This window comes from Cryptomeria japonica, chromosome 9 (assembly GCF_030272615.1).
Source record: "Cryptomeria japonica chromosome 9, Sugi_1.0, whole genome shotgun sequence".
NCBI lineage: Eukaryota > Viridiplantae > Streptophyta > Pinopsida > Cupressales > Cupressaceae > Cryptomeria > Cryptomeria japonica.
Genome location: NC_081413.1, coordinates 683,415,742 through 683,438,453, shown reverse-complemented (window position 1 = coordinate 683,438,453; position 22,712 = coordinate 683,415,742). Strand labels below are relative to the sequence as shown.

The 22,712-nt window shown below is 34.5% G+C and overlaps 1 protein-coding gene across 1 annotated transcript; it reads left to right on the top strand.

Moving 5' to 3' along the window:
• Positions 1 to 12,230: 12,230 nt before the first annotated feature.
• LOC131073971 (zinc finger protein GAI-ASSOCIATED FACTOR 1) lies at positions 12,231 to 17,633 on the top strand. The gene is made up of 3 exons (XM_058010505.2): positions 12,231 to 12,618; positions 13,932 to 14,328; positions 16,039 to 17,633. Exons 1-3 carry the CDS (start codon positions 12,429 to 12,431, stop codon positions 17,273 to 17,275), a joined length of 1,824 nt encoding a protein of 607 aa, XP_057866488.2. The 5' UTR covers positions 12,231 to 12,428; the 3' UTR covers positions 17,276 to 17,633.
• Positions 17,634 to 22,712: the final 5,079 nt, after the last annotated feature.

Sequence of the window (22,712 nt, the reverse complement as noted above, 5' to 3'; positions counted from 1 at the left end):
CTGAACATAAAATTGTGGAAGACTTAGGTTTTGTAGAGATTCTGAACAATCCCAAATTTCCAAAGGAAGTTGTAAGACTTGTATTGAGCAGAGTCCATGGAGAGTTCATATGGTTAGGGTCAGTTTGCAAGATAACCAGGGAAGCAATTAAGGCAGTTACTGGTTTAACTTCAACCGGTAGTAGGCCTAATAAACCAAGAAAATACCTAACAAGGGAATTATGGAGTTAACCGGAGCCACATATGATAGCAGGTCACTTAGAGTGAATGATGTTAAGGATATAAATGTGAGATATGTGAGTATGGTACTTGGATACAAAGCCACACATGCAAATAGACGAAATTCTATTTCTAGTCTCTGTATTCACAGTGCATATGAAATGATAAACAATAATGTTAAGATAGATGTTTGTGAATGGCTTAAAGATGAATTAATTGACAATTTGAAAAAGATTGAGGGAGACAAGAAAGGTACTTTCCGTTTTGGAAACCTACTAGTATGTCTGATGCTATACTTTACCAAAGAGATACCCGACATAGGTCACAAAGATTTTGGTTATGACATCCCGGTAGGAAGATAGACACATGAAGCTTTCACCGGTATGGGGACTGACAGTGTTAAGAACATCTTAGACTACTTCAAAACATTTCAAGCTAAGGTGAGAGCAAGAGAAAGACTACCACAAAGCATAATTGATAAGTATGACAAGGAAATTTGCTTTGTTATTAAGCGAGATGAAACTTGGATGGAAGCAATAAGCCCTAGAACTATTTGGGTTACTGAGATGGGTTATGAGGTAGACCTATTTGTTCTAGAGACATATGCTAAAGCTCTACTTGATGCACCAAGGGAGCCATCTGAGAAATTATTTGGCAATGCAGAAATTATTGAGAGTAATATATCTATGTAGAAAAGGACAAAAAGAGAAAATTTTATCAGAGATTCCTCCAAGAAGGTCAAGGAATTCAAAGAAAATGTCATGAATATTAGTGGTATATCAGCAAGTGAGCTTGAAGGACTGCAACTTGAAGTACATGTTTCACCGGTTGTAACATCTTCTGATACTGATAGTGGTAAGGCTGTTAAGTTTAAAAGAGTAGAAAGGAAGAGAAAATCCTCACTGGTACCCTCTCCTTCACCTAAGAAAACCAGGACACTAAGGAAGAAACAACAAGTAATTAGGGAACTGAAGAAGAAGCTTACACCTAAGAAGAAATAAACACTAGTTACCCCCACACTAGATGATCTATGGAATGAGATTACAGAGGAAGGAAATTTGTCTAATGTGTGTAAATGGTATAATTCTTCCAATGATTCTGACAAAAATACAATTGAAGAAAGCATTATTTTACACTTGGACATTTACAAGAAAGTTTTGATAGAAGTGATTGATGAGATACCCAATTATTTATACATGAGATTGGAAGCTAAAAGGCTATCAGTGATGAAACTGGACAAAAAGATGAAATTTGAAGCACTCTTGGCAATACATCTGGTAAATTCTAGAGAAGAAATAGATGAGCTTATTTCTGAAGCTAACCGGTCAGTATTTGTTAGTGGACACTGACAAGTGAGCCTGATGGCTGGAAGGGTTAAAGAAATTGCAGATGAGACCATAGATAAATGGGCCATATTCTTTGTAGAGAAGGAAAAACAAGAGGAAAGAAGCAGACTAAAAGTAGAAAAGACATTCAAGGTATATCAGAAAGATAAGGGAAAAGGTAAAGTAGGTGGTGTACCTTCTATAAAAATAACAGATAACATCCCTCCACTGACTCAGGACACCCCTCCATTAGCACCTTCATCACCGGTCCATACAGATAATCCACTAGATATAGCTACTGAAGGTATAACTCATGATGATACTAACCCAAAATCTGAGATGCTTTTCACCATGACTGTAGATACTCAAGATATAAACATTGTTATGGACAAAGAAACTACAGAGATTAAGGCAGACAATGTTGTGAACAACAAGATTTCAGAGAAACTGACACAAACTGTAGACTCTCAGAACACTGAGATACCAGTTCAAATAGAGCAACCATAGACTGAAAAACCAATAGAGGAAAAGACAACTAGCACAGGACCACTAGAATCTGAGAAACTGATAGTGGTACAGGCAGAGAAACAATCTGAGGCAGAGGTTCATGTTGAGTCTGTAACACTGGTAGTTATAGAGGAGCTGAATAAAACTAAGAAACCATTAAAGATATAGGTACAGACATAGACAAATCCACCAGTAGAAAATGTAAGTAAAGTGGATGCATCTGATGGAAGTAAAGAGGTTATAGTGAAGATGATTGGTCAGACATCTATTGAGAAGAAACCTATAGTAGAACCAAGTACATCTACAGGAGAATTCAGAACCACCAACATAATAGAGGTACTTTTGGATTCTATTAAAAGGATTACTGATTTCAATGCCTTAGCATTTAAGGCAATTGATAACACTTTACCTATTTTGAAGATGATTGCACCTAATTGCAAGATGGATCACATTAATGATTATTTAGGGAAATTGGACACAATGTCCAAATTCATTGTTGATAATGTAATAACTATAGATAAGGTGAATGAGGATATTATTAAGGAGAGAGTTGACAAAGAGAAAAATACATTCTTTGAGAACACCATAAAGAAATGTACTGATCACTTGGACACACTTTTACCGGTACTCAATTCTACAATTTTGGAGTATAAGAAATTATATAGAGAAGCATGTAAACCTTACTGTTTGACTAGAGGGCATTGATGAGGAGATAAAAAAGACACAAAAATAAATTGATGACATTGTAGATAATATAATAGGTTCATTTGGACTTATATCAGTTTTTGAGCAGGAAATCGCAGTTTTTGAGGAGAAATTGGAAAAGCTTGAGAAAGAGAAGGCAAGAATATGGTCTAATGCCCAGGAAATAAAGGATAAACTTGGTCTGAGGTTGGATACTCTTATTACTCAGAGATTTGAACTATCTAAGGCAATAATTCAAGGAGAATGATCACCGAGGCAGAAAATGCACTGTCTCACTGGTATGATCCTACAGACTGAGGCAACTATTACTGACAACAACAAGTTTATGCAGAGTCTGAATCTAGTTGTGGCGGATGTCTTTCAGATTGTAACCAACCGGTTACAAACTTTGAGGTAGAATTTTTGTACTCCTTTGATTATTTATGACATCCTTTGTCATTGATGTCAAAGGGGGAGTACTGGAGAGAAAAATGCATGTACATAGGAGATCACTTGCTCAAGGAGAGCACATCTTTTTGGATTTCAGTTTGGGATAATAGTTTTTCTTTTTCTCATGAGTGTTGTCATCAATGCCAAAGGGGGAGATTGTTGCCATTCTACACTCTTATGATAATAGTTGATGTTGTCATTGATGGCAACCAACTGGTAACCTACCGATAATTGGTTTCTACATGCCCAGCATCACAAGCTTCATACACTGACAGCCATCGGTACTGGAAGGCACTTACACTGACATTCAGATTACATCGGCAACAAAGCATACTAGCACTCCAGCCGACATGGGATAAACTTTTGTTTATTATAATATAATTATCTTTTGTAAGCCGACATGGTATATTGTAAAAGACTCATATATGTATGAGATCTTATAGGTCATTTTGGTAGTAGAGGAGATAGTATGTATGGTAGAAAATATTTGTATTAGTGATAGTGAAGGTTTTTGATAAGGTAACTATCTGAGCTTAAACTGGTACTAAACCTGGCATTGGAGATGCTGTTTTGAGCAGTACATTGTATTGGATTTGATAATCCATTTTTTATTAAATGTGACTCTTCATTGAGCAGTGAGCTCTAGTCTGTTGGCCTCCCTGCATGTGCAAGCCCCTTATTGTAAGTAGTATTTATTCATTGGCCAGTGAGTAAATATTGTGGGTCACAAATCCCACCAAGGTTTTTCCCACATTGGGTTTCCTTGTTAAATATCTTGTGTTATGGTGTGTTTCTATGATGTCTCTGTTATTTCTATTTACTGCATTAATTTTTATTTACTGGTACACTATTTTAGGATGCAAAGTTATAAATAAGTTAAAATATTCTGCTAACTAGTTAGACACTGATTCACCCCCCCCTCTCAGTGTCTGTGGGACTGTCATTGAATCTAACACTCTCATCAATCTATGTAATCAACCATGTCTTCTCACTAGAGTTCAAATGAAATTTATATTACCTTTTGTGTGTGTGCCGATTGCAATCTCCAAGCCAGATCTGTTAATGATTTTGCATTTTCCATCCTTGAACTGTAACTGAAATAACTTGTCTACCAAATGTCCTACACTCAAAATATTATGCCTCAAACCTTCAACATAATAAACATTGTCAGTATTGTTCTTACCATCCAATGATATAGTTCCTTTTCCTTTAATCATACATGCTTTGTCATCTCCAAATATAACTAGACCACCATCAAATTCTTGCAAAGATGGAAACTTCCCTTTATCTTCATTCATATGATGTGAACAACCACTGTCAATTACCCATTCATCCTTGTCGTCAATTTTAGTAGCAAGTGCCTTATCTTTGGGTACATTCTCTTCTAGTGTCAAATCATCTTCCTTGATAGCCAGGAACACCCATTCCTTCCCATTGTCGGATGCACTAGCAAAGTCTTATGCTAGTTCATCATCTGAATCAGTAATGCCTCCCTCATCCGCTATGTAGCATGATTTGTCTCTGTTTTTCTTGTATTTATAGTTGTTCTGATATCCAGGGTTAGGCTTAAATGATCTTCTAACTCTTTCTTCAAATCTTGAATTTATTTAAGGACATCTAGAAGTAAAATGACCAATCTTATTACATACAAAACATTTAAAAGGTGTTTTTCCTTCATACTTACTTCCTATCGGTCCTTTAGGTACTCTTCTAGCAAATAGCACTTTAAGTTTCTCAAACTCATCATCTTCTCTCTTCATATCTTCCAACTCCTTGCTTATAAAGCTTTCCAATCTTTCTTATTTGTTGTAGATGTAGATGCATGAAAAGCAGGTTCAGTTTTCATAGTTCCAAAAGGTCCAAATTATTCAAGATCAAAAGAAAATAGTTTCCCAACCAAAGTATCTCTATTGACAGATGCATTAGCTATTATTCTCAACTCATTAATAGCAGTGGCCTTCATTTTGTAAGCCAGTGGTAGGGCTCTTAGGACTTTAGAAACAATTTCATCTTCGCTTAGAGTTCCACCACAACACTGAATTCCCATGACAATCTCATTTACGCTTTCCATGAATGCAATAATCCTTTCGTCTTCTTCCATCTTCGGGTTTTCATATCTCACCTAGTAACCATCAAGTTTAACAATCTTTACTATAGGGTCACCTTCATTAAGAGTCTCCAACTTATCCCATATAGCCTTTCCAGATGATTTGTTGGTTAATCCCATTATTTGTTGATCAGAAAGTGCACACAAGAGGGCTTCTCTTTCTCTACAATCATTCTCAAGCTCCTTGTCCAGGTTTGTCGGAGGAGGATTGTCAGATCCCAAATTATAGGGTGTGACACCATTCTGTGTGATCTCCCAAATCTCCTTGCCAAGACATCTCAGATGAGTCTCCATCTAAATCTTCCATACTATGTAATTTGTTCCATCAAGCCTCGAAATATCCCTTCGAAAGATAGCTCCAGAAGAACTGGATGAAGTTGAACTATTAGTCACCAAGAGAGGACCAAAGCTCTAATACCAATTGTTAGATAGTTCAAATAACCGAAAGATAACTAAGAGGGGGGGGTGAATTAGTTGTCATAGATTGTACAAGAACCATTAGCAATTTAAAATTTAATACCAGAACCTAAAAAATTAATACCAGAATAGCAGTTAATCCAATTAAGCATAATCAATAATCATAGAATAAAATCCATCCACATAACACCACGAATTGTACGTGGAAAACCCTGTAAAGGAAAAAACCATGATGGGAAGCCTACCCAAGGTCAGATAATACTTATGCAATAAGTATGTGAATTGCAATTGAGGGGCCTGCACTTGCAGGAAGGAAACAACCTAGAGCGTACTACTCCACAAAAGGAGCCTCACTGACTACATATAAATCCAAACTACAATCTGGAGAAGTGTTGAATTGTAAAAGATAGCATCTCCTATGCCTGAGTACAGTTTTGGTTAAGCTCAATATCGGAGAACTAAATCATCTTACATAAACCCAATTCGATCTCCAATGATCGACCAAATCCTTTGCCTGAATGATATTAAATTATTCACACATTACATTCCTTGACCATGACCTCTAACCAATAACCATGATGATCTGTAATGAGATCTTACATCTATATATACAAACCCTCGACCATAAACAATCAGGTCGGCCACCAGACAATAAACCAATTACATAATTACAAACCATGTTGGCCTTAGAGCAAACAAATAATATCAACACATAAGACATCCCGAAAATACATCAATAGGTTATATTCACACATTATATTAAAGTCGGTCCATAACCTAGATCAATCGGGACCAAGAGTAGGTCCATACACCATAGAAATTATTCCAATCGCCGTCTCAAACATGATCACCAACAACATCCTGAAACTCCATAAGAATTTGTACCAACACTACATATGCAATTCATCAAAGATCTCCATCAAAAGCTCTGTCGGTGAAACCCTCGTCGGAACCAGAAACCAATCTTCTAAGCAAGTAGGATAGCATCTGATCTCCGTACCAAAACCAACTGACCAAATATGAGTATAAGTATCATGAATGAGTTGATTCCATCACCAGACTGTACCGGAGCCTACCAGATCATGTCAGATCCAAGTTAACCAGAAACAACTCATCCTACCAGGACCAGAAGTGTGTCAATAAAGCATCCAAACAACTAGTGTTGTCATTAATGATAAAACATCAATGCAACACATAATCAATTCCACCAAATGGCCAACAACACTGATAGTATTCACACACATATAAGAATCTCCCCCTTTGTCATTGATAGCAAAACATATCTTGCTACAACTCCCCCTAAATCATATATCTCCTTGCTCCAACACCAATCTGCCATAAGACTTTTCCTTTCTCCCCCTTTGACATCAAACTAATGATATGATATAAATATCATTTTTACAAACCCAAGTTTACCAATATTTGCAATTGGTTTCAAGGCTACATATCTGTCTAAATCTCGTTACAAACCAAAAGAGATTAACTTGAATAGGAGTTAATTTTGTACATATACTTAAAAGTTGGCAACCTGGCCATCCTCAACAATTTTCAAAATGTAGAATCACCAATCATCTGTATTTATAGTCGTCAAAACGAATCACAAAAAATATTACCCTTGGCCTTACTCATCCATCGGTTGGACGTTTTCATCTTGTTGTTCTTGTGCCCAAGCCCCTATCAACAATAGCTGGAATTTGAGCGAATCCTGCAGCTTCATTAGAAACCTGCGATAACACGGGCCCTAGGGAAACATTTAAATCAGGCACTATTGGTTGTGGGTGTGGATTCACCTCAGGGAGTTCCACATTCAATAGAATTAACAAGGCATTAGTCTTTTTCTTTATCAAGGTAATCATTTCCTGCCCAATTTCCCTACGATGCCTATCCAAAGCACTTTGGATATATGAAATTTTTTGCATCTCCAACGTGTGTTTGATATTGTCATAGATTGACATGAAGACATGCCTAGATAGAAGAAAATGTCGCAGGAAAATAACCCCCAATATGTGCATTACCCTCCCATAAATCATATCTTTGGACTGCTAGCAGAAGTTTATTACCAGGCATAAATTCATTCTTTACAACTTTGGCAGCAATTAACTCAAGCATTGAGAGAGATTGAAGCAAATCAAACACATTAGACAAGAAAATAGAAATGAGTTGTGATGGGAATATGACCTATCTTACCTGACGAAACAATATTTCTTCACCAATCACCCGCTTGATACTCCTCTTGATCTAGTATGAATGAATGTGGAAGACCTGTCCCAGAAATACGTCTGTGATGTGCTCTTAAAAAGGTCTCTCCCACTCTTCCACCGCTAAGTGGACTCTGTAATTGCATGACATATACTCCTTGTGCTCTTTTCGACATGTTGTACAAGTAGTATCCACCTGCATTATTCCTTCTGTTGAAACCAAGGAGCCCTACTCTATTTTTTTTCTTACTCTTCAAAACCTATGTTGTGCTCAAACTAGCTTATCTTGTGAGAGAAGAGTGCCTTTGAAATGGAGGAAATGATGCTTAAAAGTCAGCCCATCTGCCTGTGTTTTAATTACAAAATCTTTATCTGCTTGCAAGTAATGTTTGAATGTGGAAACTTTTCTTTACCAAGTATGAGAAGTCCTCAATTTACATTTCACATGTGCCAAGGATATAAATCATGTATGCGAAGATGGCAAATGACTTATTTAAGACATATCACACATGTAGTTGTGCTAAGTGATTAATTCAACACGATTCGTATTCATTCCTGCAAGTATAATTAGAATGACAACTTAAAAATGATTAAATATGATGGTTACCCTATCTTGTCATACATGAAATCTCATCACATAATATGTTTTTTAATAATGGAAATTCTTTTAAATCATGTTCATCCTTAATCGATTCAATTTCAAGCCCATCGCAGCCCATGTTTGCAAGTAGGCCTGCCATCTTGTTACCTTCCATGTACGTGTGTGAGATATGAAATGCTTCAAATGAATCTAGTAGATTCCAAACTTGTCAAAGAATATAATTGATCTTCCAATTTAATGTTTTCCTCTGTATGCATGCATTAATAACAATAGAGGAGTCCCCTTCGACATGAACTTTGAAATAACCCAATTTCTTGGCGAGGATTAATCCTTCCAATAACGCTTGCACCTTTGCCATATTGTTAGTCCCTGGAGACAATACAAATGATTTGAATGCTTTTAAATTACCCAGATGATCCCTAATACAAACTCCAGTCCTTGAGTCACCTGGATTCCCTCTTGATGACCCATCAAAGTTAAGCTTGACAAAATCTCAACGTGGGGGTTGCCATGAAACATTAGATCTATCAACCTTATTAAATTTATTAGAAGATGACATACTAGAATTAGATGGTGATAAAATATGCTTCCAATTTTTTATAATGGAGGAATCCCATGACGAAAATAATGAAGAAATATTATAACATGATTGTACATGAACATTCACTAGATCAAAAATTGATGTTAATTAAATATTTATTATTTAATTAATTCTGATTAATTCCTCTATTTAAATAATCTTTATTATTTAAATAAATTAATTCTCAATTTCTATCTCTAATCATCTAATCATTAACCCTCTTCTAAATATTAATTAAATATTTATTATTTAATTAAAGTCCATTCCTAAATAATTAAGTAATTTCTTTACATTATTTAATTAACTAATTAATTCTTCTAATTCAAATTCTTCTAAATTCATCCAATTTCAACTACATGTGCATGATTTCAAAAATCAAATAGAAAATCAAAGTCAAGTTCTAAATATATTCAAATAACAAATTGAATTTAAAATAAATTCAATATTTGAATTAATTCTCATGCAAAGATTAAATTGAAAATCACAGTCAAAGTGCAAGCACATGCTAAATTAAATAATTCAATCAATTAATTAATTAATTTAGTTATCCTTTCAATTCCTATCTCTATCTTTTAGTTAGCTTTTTCTAAATAAAGCTCTCAATCAACTTTCAATTAGTTAACTATTTCATCCTCTTTCTTTCCTCCAATCATTCTTTTTCATCTTTTAATCAGCTTTTTTCTCAATCAGTTAACTCAATTAATCTATTCAATCTATTTTGTTCCACCTCCAAATCAGCATGTGAGCTCAATTGAGTTCCACCTCTTAATCAATCTATTCCACCTCTATTTCAATCTCCATTTTCAACAATCACGAACTTCGAATCTTTGTGTCAATTGCAGGTTGCACAATAGGGAGTTTTACATTGTTTAGATTTATTCTATTATGCATCTATTTTCATTGATGTCTGTTTAAATTCTTTAATTGAGTAGGGATTCATGATTTCTCTTTTGTTTTTGATTGAATTGATGATGAATTTTAGCATACACAAAAATTATAATATTTTTATCTGCTATCTAAATAAATTATTAATTTCCAAAGGCATTTTATAATTGTATATAGGTGTGAAGAAACTGTGTACATAAAAATACAAAATTAATAAATAGAAAAATGCTTAACCATCCCTTGCAATGTACTTGTTATCCCATAATTCAAAAATAGTAAATAAAATAAACTTAAATAAGTGTTTTACCCAATCTATCATTGCAAAAATACAAGACTGTCCCTTGCAATGTACTTGCTATCTCCTAATTCAAAAATAGTAAATAAAACTTACTTAAATAAGTGTTTTACCAAATCTATCACTTCATAAATACAAGACTTATCCCTTGCAACATACTTGCTATCCTCTAATTCAAAAAAAGTAAATACAACTTACTTAAATAAGTGATTTTACCTAGTCAATCACTTCAAAAATATAAGACTTGTCCCTTGCAATGTACTTATATCCCCTTATTAAAAAATAGTAAATAAAACAAACTTAAAAAAGTGTTTTACCCAGTCTATCACTTCACATCCTTATGATGCATTCTGGTTGATTTGAAAAAGATATCTCTAGTTATTTTTCATTTTTATTTTTATTTTAAATATTAATTGCATGTTATTAAAACTCTTATATAGATGTTACCCACATATACACTCTTATAATTGTATATGGGTGTTAGGAACCCGTGTACATATAAATTCAAAAATAATAAATACAAAAATACAAGACCCGTCCCTTGCAACGTACTTGTTATCCTCTAATTCAAAAAATAGTAAATACAACTTAAATAAGTGTTAAATAGTGAGTCTGTCACTTCAAAAATACATGAGTCTCCCTTCCAAAGTACTTGCTATCCCCCAATTCAAAAATAGTAAATATAACTTACTTAAAGAAGTGATTTTACGTACTTGCTATCCCCTAATTCAAAAATAGTAAATACAACTTACTTACCCAAAAATAATATATACAAAAATACAAGACTTTGTGCAATTTACTTGCTATCCCCTAGTTCAAAAATAGTAAATACAACTCTTATTGAAATAAGTGTTTTATCCTGTCTATCACTTCACATCTTTATGATGCATTCTAAAAATTTTCATATAAATATTTTGAAAAAATTAATTAAATTTTATTAAAATTCTTATATGGATGTTGCCCACATATACACTCTTATAATTGTATATGGATATTAAGAACTCGTGTACGTTAAAATCCAAAAATAATAAATACAAAAATAGAAGACTTGTCCCTTACAACGTACTTGTTATCTCCTAATTCAAAAATAATAAATACAACTTAATTAAATAAGTTTTTACCAAATCTATCACTTCATCTTTATATGCATTCTAATTGATTTGAAAAAGATATCTCTCCACATTTTTCATATAAACTTAAAAAAAAAAATTAACTGAATTTTATTAAAGCTCTCGTATATTGATTTTGCCCACGTATACACTCTTTTAACCATCTTTCGCTCCCTCACGTCGTCGTTACAATGCAAAAAACGTTTAAAGAAAATGAAAAAATATATTACTAAGCCGTGCAAAATTCGCATCCAATATAGCCCAGTAAATTACAAATTGTTACATCGAGTCGACATCTATGACGAAGGATTTCTGGTTTTGTTTTTACGGGCAGCTCAAGGGGCGACAGTGGTGGTAAAAGGAAACACGGGCAGCAGTTATGGCCGGCCTCCAAGAACTGTATCAGCTTTTACAAGTAACAATGAAGAAAAAGATAAAACTCTAAAACTCCTGCTAGATTCCAAGCCCAATAATCTGTCTTTACCAGAGTCTTAAGCTGGTGTTACCATTCTCAGATACTTTATTATGAAATGGGGTCCCCAGGCATCTTCAAATATCAGAATCAGTTAGGAATATAACCCATTTTTTAAAGAAATTTAATGGACCCTAAAAATCTCTCCTCTAAATTTATGTGAATCCATTGAGGCCTCCAAAGACGGGGGATTTGAAAGACGGGGGATTTGAGTGGTCAAGAGTGTTCCAAGCTAAGTTGGGTATCTCACAATTTAGTAGATTAGAAAAGTCTAAATGGCCAAGATTAAGAATGAAAAGCCTCATTGCAGGCCAATCATTCTTTATTATATTATTTTTTATGATGTTGATGATGCCTCATAACTATATTAATTGACGACATCTATGGCATTATTCATGTCCCAAGGAAGACGAAGTAGGAGGAGAAGGAGAGATTTGGGGGTCTCTGATGTTTTTCGCAAAAACGTTGACTGCCTTTGGATGATACAGGCCACTTAAAACCAAAATCTTTCTTTTCAGAATTCTCTGATTCTTCTTCTTCTTCTTCTTCTTCTTCTCCAGCTCTCCTGTACTCTTACAGGATGTCTAACTTAACTTCTGTTTCTGGAGAAGCCAGTGGTTCTTCTGGCAACATGGCTGATGATAACATTAGGCATCAGCCAGTTGGGGCACCACCACAATTGTCCATGGCAGCTGTTGCTTCTGGAAATGGGAATAATACCACAGGCCAAGTCCCAGTAAAGAGAAAGAGGAATCTTCCTGGAACTCCAGGTCTGGTCTTTTTCTTTCTAGTTTCAATTGCAGGTTTTGTTACAGCATGAAGTTTTTGGTACTGGACAATAATCCTCTTGTCCAAAACGGTATCTCATTTGTACCCACTTGGCTGTGACTAGGTAGCATCCATGTCAGAGGAAATTTATCCACTGGTTCAATCTAGTATTGTTTCCTGTACATTATTCAGGTCTCTTTATAGGCTTTATTGAGTGTTTTAGGAATGTTTAGTATTGACAACCCTATTGTGCTGTTTTACAAGGGGCTCTTGTACACCAAATTGCATTGGCCTCTCCCTTCAGTTTTGAGGATTTCCTCAAAACTGGCTTTACCTTCTAACCATCTAAGCTATAGGGAGTTTCTGCAATGGACCAATCTAGGTAACTTTTGTTCCAAACTGGCTGAATGCCTCAATATCCAGAACCAAAGCAAAGTATAAGAATTTGTATAAGATATATTTATGTACTGTTTGTTTCATTAACTTGCACTATTAGGATTGCTCAATTGGTCCCCCTTTGTCTTTGAACTACATATTAGAGAACATAGATCTTGGGGTTTTGTTTTGGAGTTATTTTGTCATTTCAAACTGCATTTATTAACTTACAACCAATAGATATTTGGGTCCTCTACATCTTTGGATGAGTTGGCTTTCCCATCAGAAAACTCAATTCTTTGCTTCCACTGCAACAATTTTTGTGCTGTTTCACTTAATCAGTGTTGTTCAGTTGATTTTTCTCCTTTTGATGATGGATCAGTAAAATTGTAATCCAAAACGTTGATTGATGTTATCATATATCTAGTGTTCATATACCCAATTCAATATGCATTAAAAAAGTGCATTTTGAAATTAAGTTACTCTAACAGGATTAAGCGAAACTCTTTTTACTCAGTTTCAGTTCATATTTCCAATTCAACTGAATTGGTTAAGAGCCGCTTGAAAACCCTTCTTGTATGATTTCAATTCAATCTTTCCTATTTGTTCTATAGAGTTGGACTCCATATAAGGGCACTTAAAAATATTCATGAGCTATGAGCAATGAGCATCACCTATAGGTTCCTGCGAATGGCCTACAGACAGATATCAAAATGTTTACATATAATGAATTTACTGAAATCTGTTTTTATAATCAATCCCTGAAACATTTGTCTGAAGTTTCTAGAGAGCTATCTCACCCATCCTGAGAGCCATTGATGAGGCAGCTCACTCCCAATTGGGCAAAACATTTAAGCGCTTCTACCCAATTTATCTAGAGACAATTTGCAAATATGTCTTCTTTCTAATATATAATATCTTGTGAAATTGCACTGTGCAGACCCAGATGCAGAAGTGATTGCTCTATCTCCAAGGACTCTGATGGCTACAAACAGATTCATCTGTGAGATTTGCAACAAAGGGTTTCAACGAGACCAAAATCTGCAGTTGCACAGACGAGGGCACAATCTTCCTTGGAAGCTGAGGCAAAGGACAAGCACTGAAATCAAGAAAAGAGTATACATATGTCCAGAGCCCAGTTGCGTACACCATGACCCAACCAGGGCTCTGGGTGATCTCACTGGCATCAAAAAACACTTTTGTAGAAAACATGGGGAGAAAAAATGGAAGTGTGATAAGTGCTCAAAACGCTATGCTGTTCAGTCAGACTGGAAAGCCCATTCTAAGACTTGTGGCACCAGGGAGTATAGATGTGACTGTGGAACTCTTTTTTCCAGGTAAAACATTTTCTTCCCCCTCTTATCCAGAACCTGTGCTAGCGAATACAAATAACGCCATTGGGAACAGCTATTAGGCTAAGGTAGCAATAATTAAATTGCCTGTTGACCTGAACAGTACATCCCAAGATGATGTTTTTAGTTATAAAATACCAGTCATTATTTAGCCATTATAATTTTTTATGTTCAATGTATCTGCACTGTTTTCTACTAAATAATATTATTCTAGAATTGAAAACCACATGGACTTTTTTAATGGGCCAATAATAGATTTTATTAGAAACATCACCAGTTCTGGTTCCCTGGTCAGTTTGATGGCCTATCTAATTGGGTTTTGAGGAATTTACATGATTTAGGGAGACAATTCCATCCAATTCTGTAGAAATGAGATGAGTAATTTATGCAGACTGTTGAGCTTATCTGTCAAACAGTAAGTTGGCGACATTGGAATCTTTTTGAACCTTATAATATGATTTGAGAATAACTCAGATTTTCATTTTATTCCATAATTTATGCAAAAGGTCTGAATAACTTTTACCCATAACACGTGCTAGCTAACTCTCATGTTTGTCTGTTCTAAGGAAAGCATTGCCTGTGCTATAACGGCTACTTACATGAAAGTTAATAAGATATCCTGATTTGAATATGAATAGAAAGTTGTAGATAAAAGAGACCATCAGTAAAAGGTGATTAGACAGCATATTAAATGCTCCCCACAGTCAAAATAAAGTATAGTAAAGACCAACTAAACCATATGCACAGACTTCATTAACAAAATATGATGTGGGACAAGCGTCTTCGAACAATAGGAAAGGCTACACTCTAGCAGGTCTGAGGTAGGACAAAGAAAAGCTTTGCAACTTTAGATGTAGGCTTATAAGTTGATACGTTAGTTTTCTCTATTGGGTAGTACTGATTTTAGTTTATCTATATATAGCTTATATGGCTAATGGTTTTTTTATTTTTTTAAATTGAACAATGCAGATACATTTGAAAAGAATAGCAAGAGCTGATTATATGTTTAATGGTTTATAAATATTTTTTTCATATGAATATCAATATGAGATCACTTAAGGTTTTGGAAAGGACAATTATGATATTAATATCATTTATTTTTCATGAATCGTAATAGGTGTCATCTATGAATGATCAAGAGTCGCAATTTAGAAATTCAGTTATTTAGAAACCACCTCCACATTAGAAATCAATTATGGAAGAGCAAGAGTCAAAACTTAGAATTCCATTTTAGATATCCCATTAGAATTTGAACATGGGTTATTGAGACACATGCTTCAACCAATTAAATTCAACCCCTTGATCTTGGTATTCGTGTTTTCTGTAAACTTTCCAGATTTTATTTATGGGATTTGAACATAGATTGTTGAGAACTCAATGCTTTAACCAATCAAACTCAACTCCTTAAACTTGATATTCATGTTTTCTATAAACTTTTTCCAATTTTATCTATGGCAATGAATTTATCACAGCTTGCCAAAAAAGCAAACATATTTAACTTTAGTTTTATCAAAACATTTTTTTATTTTCTAGTTAACATTACCTGCATTAGCATTCGATATTAGTATACTTTTCAAAACTTTTATGTGTTTACATCGTTTATGCATATTCACGTTGCTCTTTCTGAAATCTGGATACCATGAAAAGTAAACGTTGATAACTTAATCTACAACTGGGGATCTCATTCTATTTCAGGAGGGATAGCTTCATCACCCACAGAGCGTTCTGCGATGCTCTAGCTGAAGATGGGAACCGAGCTCAGGAAGGAATCAACCAGCAACTGCAAGGAATAGGAGCTCCAATGTCTTCCTCATCCTCTCCTGGTAAACCCAATACGCCATTATCAAGCATGCATATGAACCGAACCAGGCTTTCCTCTTCCCCATGGGAACACCCTCCCCATGAGTCTGGACCCATAAGACCAGGCCTCCCATTGTTATTGGGACAAGACAGGAAGGATCTTGTTAGCCAGATGCAGCAGTTCCAAGGCAATCCTAACCACTTGGATACAGTTTCTTCAGGGTTCTATCCTCCAAAAAACATGCCAGGTCTGATGGGATTATCTGACCATGAATCTCAAATGGGTCAACAAAAGGCTAGTCTATTTCCAATGCCAATATCAAACCCTAATTCAGGCAGCATGTTTTCTGGTATTTACAGTTCTGGGTTTCGTCCAATGGAGTTTGGAGGAGATTTGACAACTCCCAATCACCATGAAGGAAACAGGCCAAGCAACCACACTGCCCACATGTCAGCCACAGCATTGCTTCAGAAAGCAGCTCAAATGGGTGCAACTGCAAGCACTTCTCCTTTGCTTCCTACATTTGGCATGGCTGGTCCAGACATGTCAAGCTCCACTGCTCAATCCCTAAGGCCATCTTGGCAAGACCCCTCACCACATGACCAGAGGCTAGTGGATCAGTTCCATTCCTTCAATGACAACCATGGTTCACCCAACTCCTTGGGATCTCAGTACTTCACTGGAAGCCAGCCAAAGTCATCAGACAACACAGCCCTTCATGAGAGCTTAATGCAAAGTCAGATGCATGGTGGTATGTATATGAATGAAAACAGTATACAAACAGGTTCTTTTGGGAGCCAATCTGTTGTGGACTCCATTCCTCACTTAGCTGCAGGTGGGTTTGATAGAGAGAACAACAGCATGGGAGGATCTCAATTACAGGGAAGATTAGGTTTTCCAATGGGTGGAAAACATAGAGATGGTGGAGATAAATTAACTAGAGATTTTCTTGGAGTTGGACCTGCTGCAAGACTCGTTGGAAGGACACTGTCTGAACGAGACCTTATGAATGTCAGATCTCAGATGGAATCTGGAGGAATTGAGTTAGAAGCCTATGCTAATAATAATAATAAAACTGACAACCACCATTCCCATGGCCAATCAACACAAAAATCATGGGAAGTCTCGTAAGGTGTAGTGAGAAGAAACAGACCCCGCCCCAAAAAAATGATAATATTTGATAATGCCCAAAAGGGAAAAACTTAAAATTTTCTTTCTCGTAATCTTTCTTTCTTGCTAGGGAGTTTTAGTTTATCCACACTTTTGTTTGAGTCGTTCCCCTGGGTAATTGGTTCTTCAGCATGTAAGAACCCAAGTGTACAAATGTCTGAGCTGTTGCAATTTATATTTAGTTACCATTGCATCAAAACATATAGATTGAAGTAGAGTTTGAAAATGGCTCCCACTTATTTAATATCTTCTTCTGGTTACAAATTTTGATTTCCCTTCATTTTTAATAAAGGTTAAACAATAAAATAATCATTGTTTACTTTATGGAATTGGTAAAACTTTACAATTTTAATATAGGTTATTAGTTTATGTATTAAATTTGAGTTTTTTTTGGTAGATGGTGAAATGAAGAAACATGTCATCATTTTTATCAATTTTGATCAATCAATTAAGTTATAATTCTTTAGTAAAAATGTGATCTTTTCATTTTCAGCTATTTTCAATATGTTTTTTTCATGTTCTTATGGCGTTTCTTTCTTGTTACAACTCTTAATCTTTATGTTTACAAAATTTGCCTAATTCAACCTTTATAATCTATAAATGAAATATTTGTATACTACACCTTATTCTTAACACCATTTTGATTTCCTTATATAATTAAATAAGTACTTAAAGATAAATGAATAACATATATATAATTTCTATTGTACTACTTTTTCTATTATTATTATTATTGCAACTCTTAATCTTTATGTTTAGAAAAATTGCCTAATTCAACCTTTATAATCTACAACTGAAATATTTGTATACTGCACCTAATTCTTAACACCATTTTGATTACCTTGTATGATTATAAAATTATTAAAAGATAAATAAATAACATATATAATGTCTATTTTACTACTTTTTCTATTATTATTATTATTATTATTATTATTATTATTATTATTATTATTATTATTATTATTATTATAGACTGTACAAGGGAGACTAAACCTCGTGACCTTGTACTTTACCAAAGGAATCTCTCACCAATTGAGCTAGGCCCCCAACCTATTATTATTATTACTATTACTACTATTATTACTATCACTATTACTATTATTGTTAGTGTTACTATTAATATTACTTATTATAGTAAAGTACAAGAGTCACAAAAGTTCAATTTTTTTTGAAGCAATACATGATTCCACATAAAGTATTACTATCATACACTCAAACCCAACACAAACCATAGAAAACTACATTGTCGCACTTGTTGAACTCACCACGAGATTGAGAGGGGAGGATGAATTAGTATGAACCTTAAAATAATTTATTTATATCTATCAAACTTTGAACCGCAATTAACTTATTACTACAATTATGAACACATGAACACCAGATTTACATGGAAAACCCTAAATAGGGAAAAATCATAGTTAGAATCATACTCATAATATGAATTTTCTAATTTCAATGTTTTAGGCTCAAGGCCAAGGACCCCATAACCCTAATAGGGCTTGCAATACTAAGGTGCACGACCTTAGGGCAAGATACAAATGAATTGCATTACTGAGACTCATTGTCTTAGGGAGGGATACAAATGAATACACTAATTACCAAAAGGAACACACCTTCTTCTGCCAAGTGCAGAGGATTAATGAATTGAAATGAACAAGATCTCCCAATCATGAAATTATCCTTAAACCTCTTTGTTAAGCGACCAATATCATGGAAAGCACATTTGACCTCAATCATTGTCTCATAACACTGTCAAACAGAAGATATTATCACAAACTATCTTCACAAACTATCTTTCACACCAAATTTGCTTGCATATCATTCACATCTACTTCACATCAATTCACAGACACTCCATACTACAACTCACACATTTTCATGTCTATATATACAATGATAATTCATTAAAACCCTCAAACTAGGTTGATCACAAATTAGGCCACCTAGACCAACAATATCAAGTGCGATCCACTCCAAGGGGACTCGAACACATCAAAACACATCCTTCCAAGTCGATTCCAACAAATCGCACATGCTAACACATCCTCCAAATTTGACATCAAATGAATCATGTAGATGAACAAAGATAGCACACCAACTAGTCGGCCCAAAACATCCTCCAACGCATAAAACTCAATTTGGATCTACACACACAATGGTGAGAGCCATATCAACATCCAAACTCAACCACCAAAGCATATCTAGACCAAAAAGATATGATCCAAATAGGATACGTGTCATCTTAGCCAATTGAAAACCAACACAATTGATAGCACAAAACTTAGTTCTACACCATAACTCCACTTGTCAAAAAAACTATCACTGTTAAACTAAACAAGAACACTGCAAAAACCAAATGAACATGTTCTCCAAGCTGCAATATTTGAATCTATACATTAGAGAACCACCAGACATTCTTTAGACTAGTTCTGACAAACAACCCATTGTCAGAAGCAACAACAACCAACTCTATTATTTGAGCAATAGGGGACCTAAAAACTTGATAGTATTTAATAAACTTAGATTGTACCCAAAACTACAATCCATAATCTTTACAATCCAGAGGAATGAAAAATATTTTTCCACTAGGACATTAAAAACTCTTTCCTACATATAAATATTGTTTCTTGCATATTGAAACTTCCACTAAACTAGCCTTCTAGAAACACCTCAACATCACCACTAGACCACACAACAACATCATAACACTCACTTTGAGACCATCCACAATACACAGTGACATCAATGACAACACCAAATAGGTTGACATCAATGACAACACAACTCAACAACTCAAGTTTCCAACATTCTCCCCCTTTGTCATTGATGGCAACACTTACCAACAATGAAAAAAACATATATTATCTCTCTCTCTCAATCTCTCTATATTTCTCTCCCTCTTTGACATCAAAGACAAAGGGAAGACAACAACAATTATTTAACTAATCTCACTCCCTCTTTTTTTGTTATTGCAACACATCATCTGCAACTATTTTTAGCAACCACACACTATATTTCTCCCCCTAAGAGCAGCAACCACATCAATCCAAGAGATAAAATATGAACTATAAATATCTTCCTAGATAGATGCACCACTTGAATGCATCTAGTTTGAAGAAGGGGGGGCAATAAACCCTAAATTATGCTAGAGATACTTAAAGGTATCCTTCACCAAATCCTTAGTAAATATATTTGTCATTTGTTCCTTGGTAGGTACATGTACTCTAATCTAACTTCTTTCTTTGCAACCTTCTCTTTAAAGAAATGATACTAGATTGAAATATGCTTAGTCCTTGAATGCATCACCAAATTATTTGAAATGTTAGTTACACTTGTATTATCACACATAATAAGAATCGTCAAGCATCATACATCACCTTTATATTAAATTGAGATTTTTCTTCATCCACATGACATGAGTACAACAAGATGTTGTTGCAATGTATTCTATCTCTATAGTAGATAATGACACTAAATCTTGTTTCTTACTCAAACAAGAGACCAATCTATCTCCTAAGAAAAATACACCACAACTTATACTTCTTATGTCATTGACACATTTGACCCAATCAACATCTGTATATGCTTTCAATATGAAAGCATTATACTTCTTATACCATAATCTATAATCTATAGTCCCTTTCAAATATCTAAATATCCTTTTTACTACTTGAATATGAGATTGCTTAGGATTAGCTTGATATTTGATAACCAAGCATACAACCTACATAATATTTGGTCTTGATGCAATCAAATACAACAATCCTCCAATTATATATCTATATTATTTCTAATCAACGTGTAAAGATCCATCATCCTTAACTTACAACTAGGTTTCATAGGAGTTGCAATTGGTTTAGATCCCAAATTTCTTCAACATCTCCTTGATATACTTGGTCTTAGTAAAGAAAATACCCTTTTCTAATTGTGTAACTTGAAGACCAAGCAAAAATGGAAGCTCACCTATCATAGACATCTCAAATTGGTTTGCATCTCTTCTACAAAATTCTTATATACATCATCATCTCCTCCAAATATGATATAATCAACAATTTATCACCTTTGACTTTGAAATAAATATTGCTATCAGTAGTATCTTTTTTGAAATTTTTCTACAATAAATACTTATCCAGCCTTGCATACCAAGCTTTAGGAGCTTTCTTGAGTCCATAAAGTTCCTTCTTGAGTCTACAAACCATATATGGATCTTCTAACAACTTGAACCAATCTAGTTGCTCAATGTAAAGTTCTTCTTCAAATTCTCCATTCAAGAATGCAGATTTTTTGTCTATCTGATATACCCTAAAGTTATATGTAACAAATGCAATAAAAAACCTTATATCCTCCATTCTTGCCACAAGAGAAAATGTCTCCTAAAATTCTATACCTTCAACTTGTGAATAACCCCTACAGACCATTCTTGCTTTGTTCCTTGAAACTTTTCCATCTTCATTTAGTTTGTTTTGAAACACCCACTTAGTTCCTATTTCATTCTTATCCATCAATAAAGATAAGTTAATTTGCAAGTCTGATTCTTTTCTATCTGATTTAGCTCCTCTTCCATTGCCTTTGTCCAACTTTCATCTTTGCTTACATTTGACTGGGTCTTTAGTTCCACCTAAGATAAGAAATAATAGTTTTCTTGTTCATTGGTTTCTTCAAGTCTTCTTCTTGGCTAAACTCCTTTATTCTTGTCTCTAATGATTTGTTCCTCTGAGTGATTATTTTGCACATAGTTTATTGGTGTCTTAGTTGTCTATTCAGGTTCTTTTTATTCTACACTTGACTCTTCCTATTCTTCCACAACAACACTCTTATGTAGCGTCATCAAAATAACTTCTATCTCAGTCTCAAATTTAGGTATAGTCTTAGTCTAATTCTATTCTTCACTAACTCTAACATTTACACTCTCAACAATTTTATTCAGCCTCTTGTTGTATAACACAGGTTTTCCTTACTCCTTGTAGAGAATCCCAGAAAAATTCCTTCATCTAACCTTGCATCAAACTTCCCTAGATCTTCCTCATCTATCCTTATGTAGCACTTTCTTCCAAAGATTATAAAATACTTGACTATAGGAGGTCTTCCATTCTATAGCTCATAAGGTGTTTGTGCAATTCACTCTAATTTGTACCTTGTTAAGAATGTAAATAACAATATGCATAGCTTCTTTTGAATACATATTAGGTAGTTTAGCATCCTTCATCATAGTTCTAGCCACTTCAACGACGGTCCTATTCTATCTTTCTAAAAATCCATTCTATGAAGGGGTCCTATGAATAGAAAGATGTTTTCTAATACCATGTTCTTCATAGAATCTAACAAATTTATTTGATATAAATTCTCCTCCTCTATAAAATATTAAATATTTGATCCTAACATCAACTTGATTCTC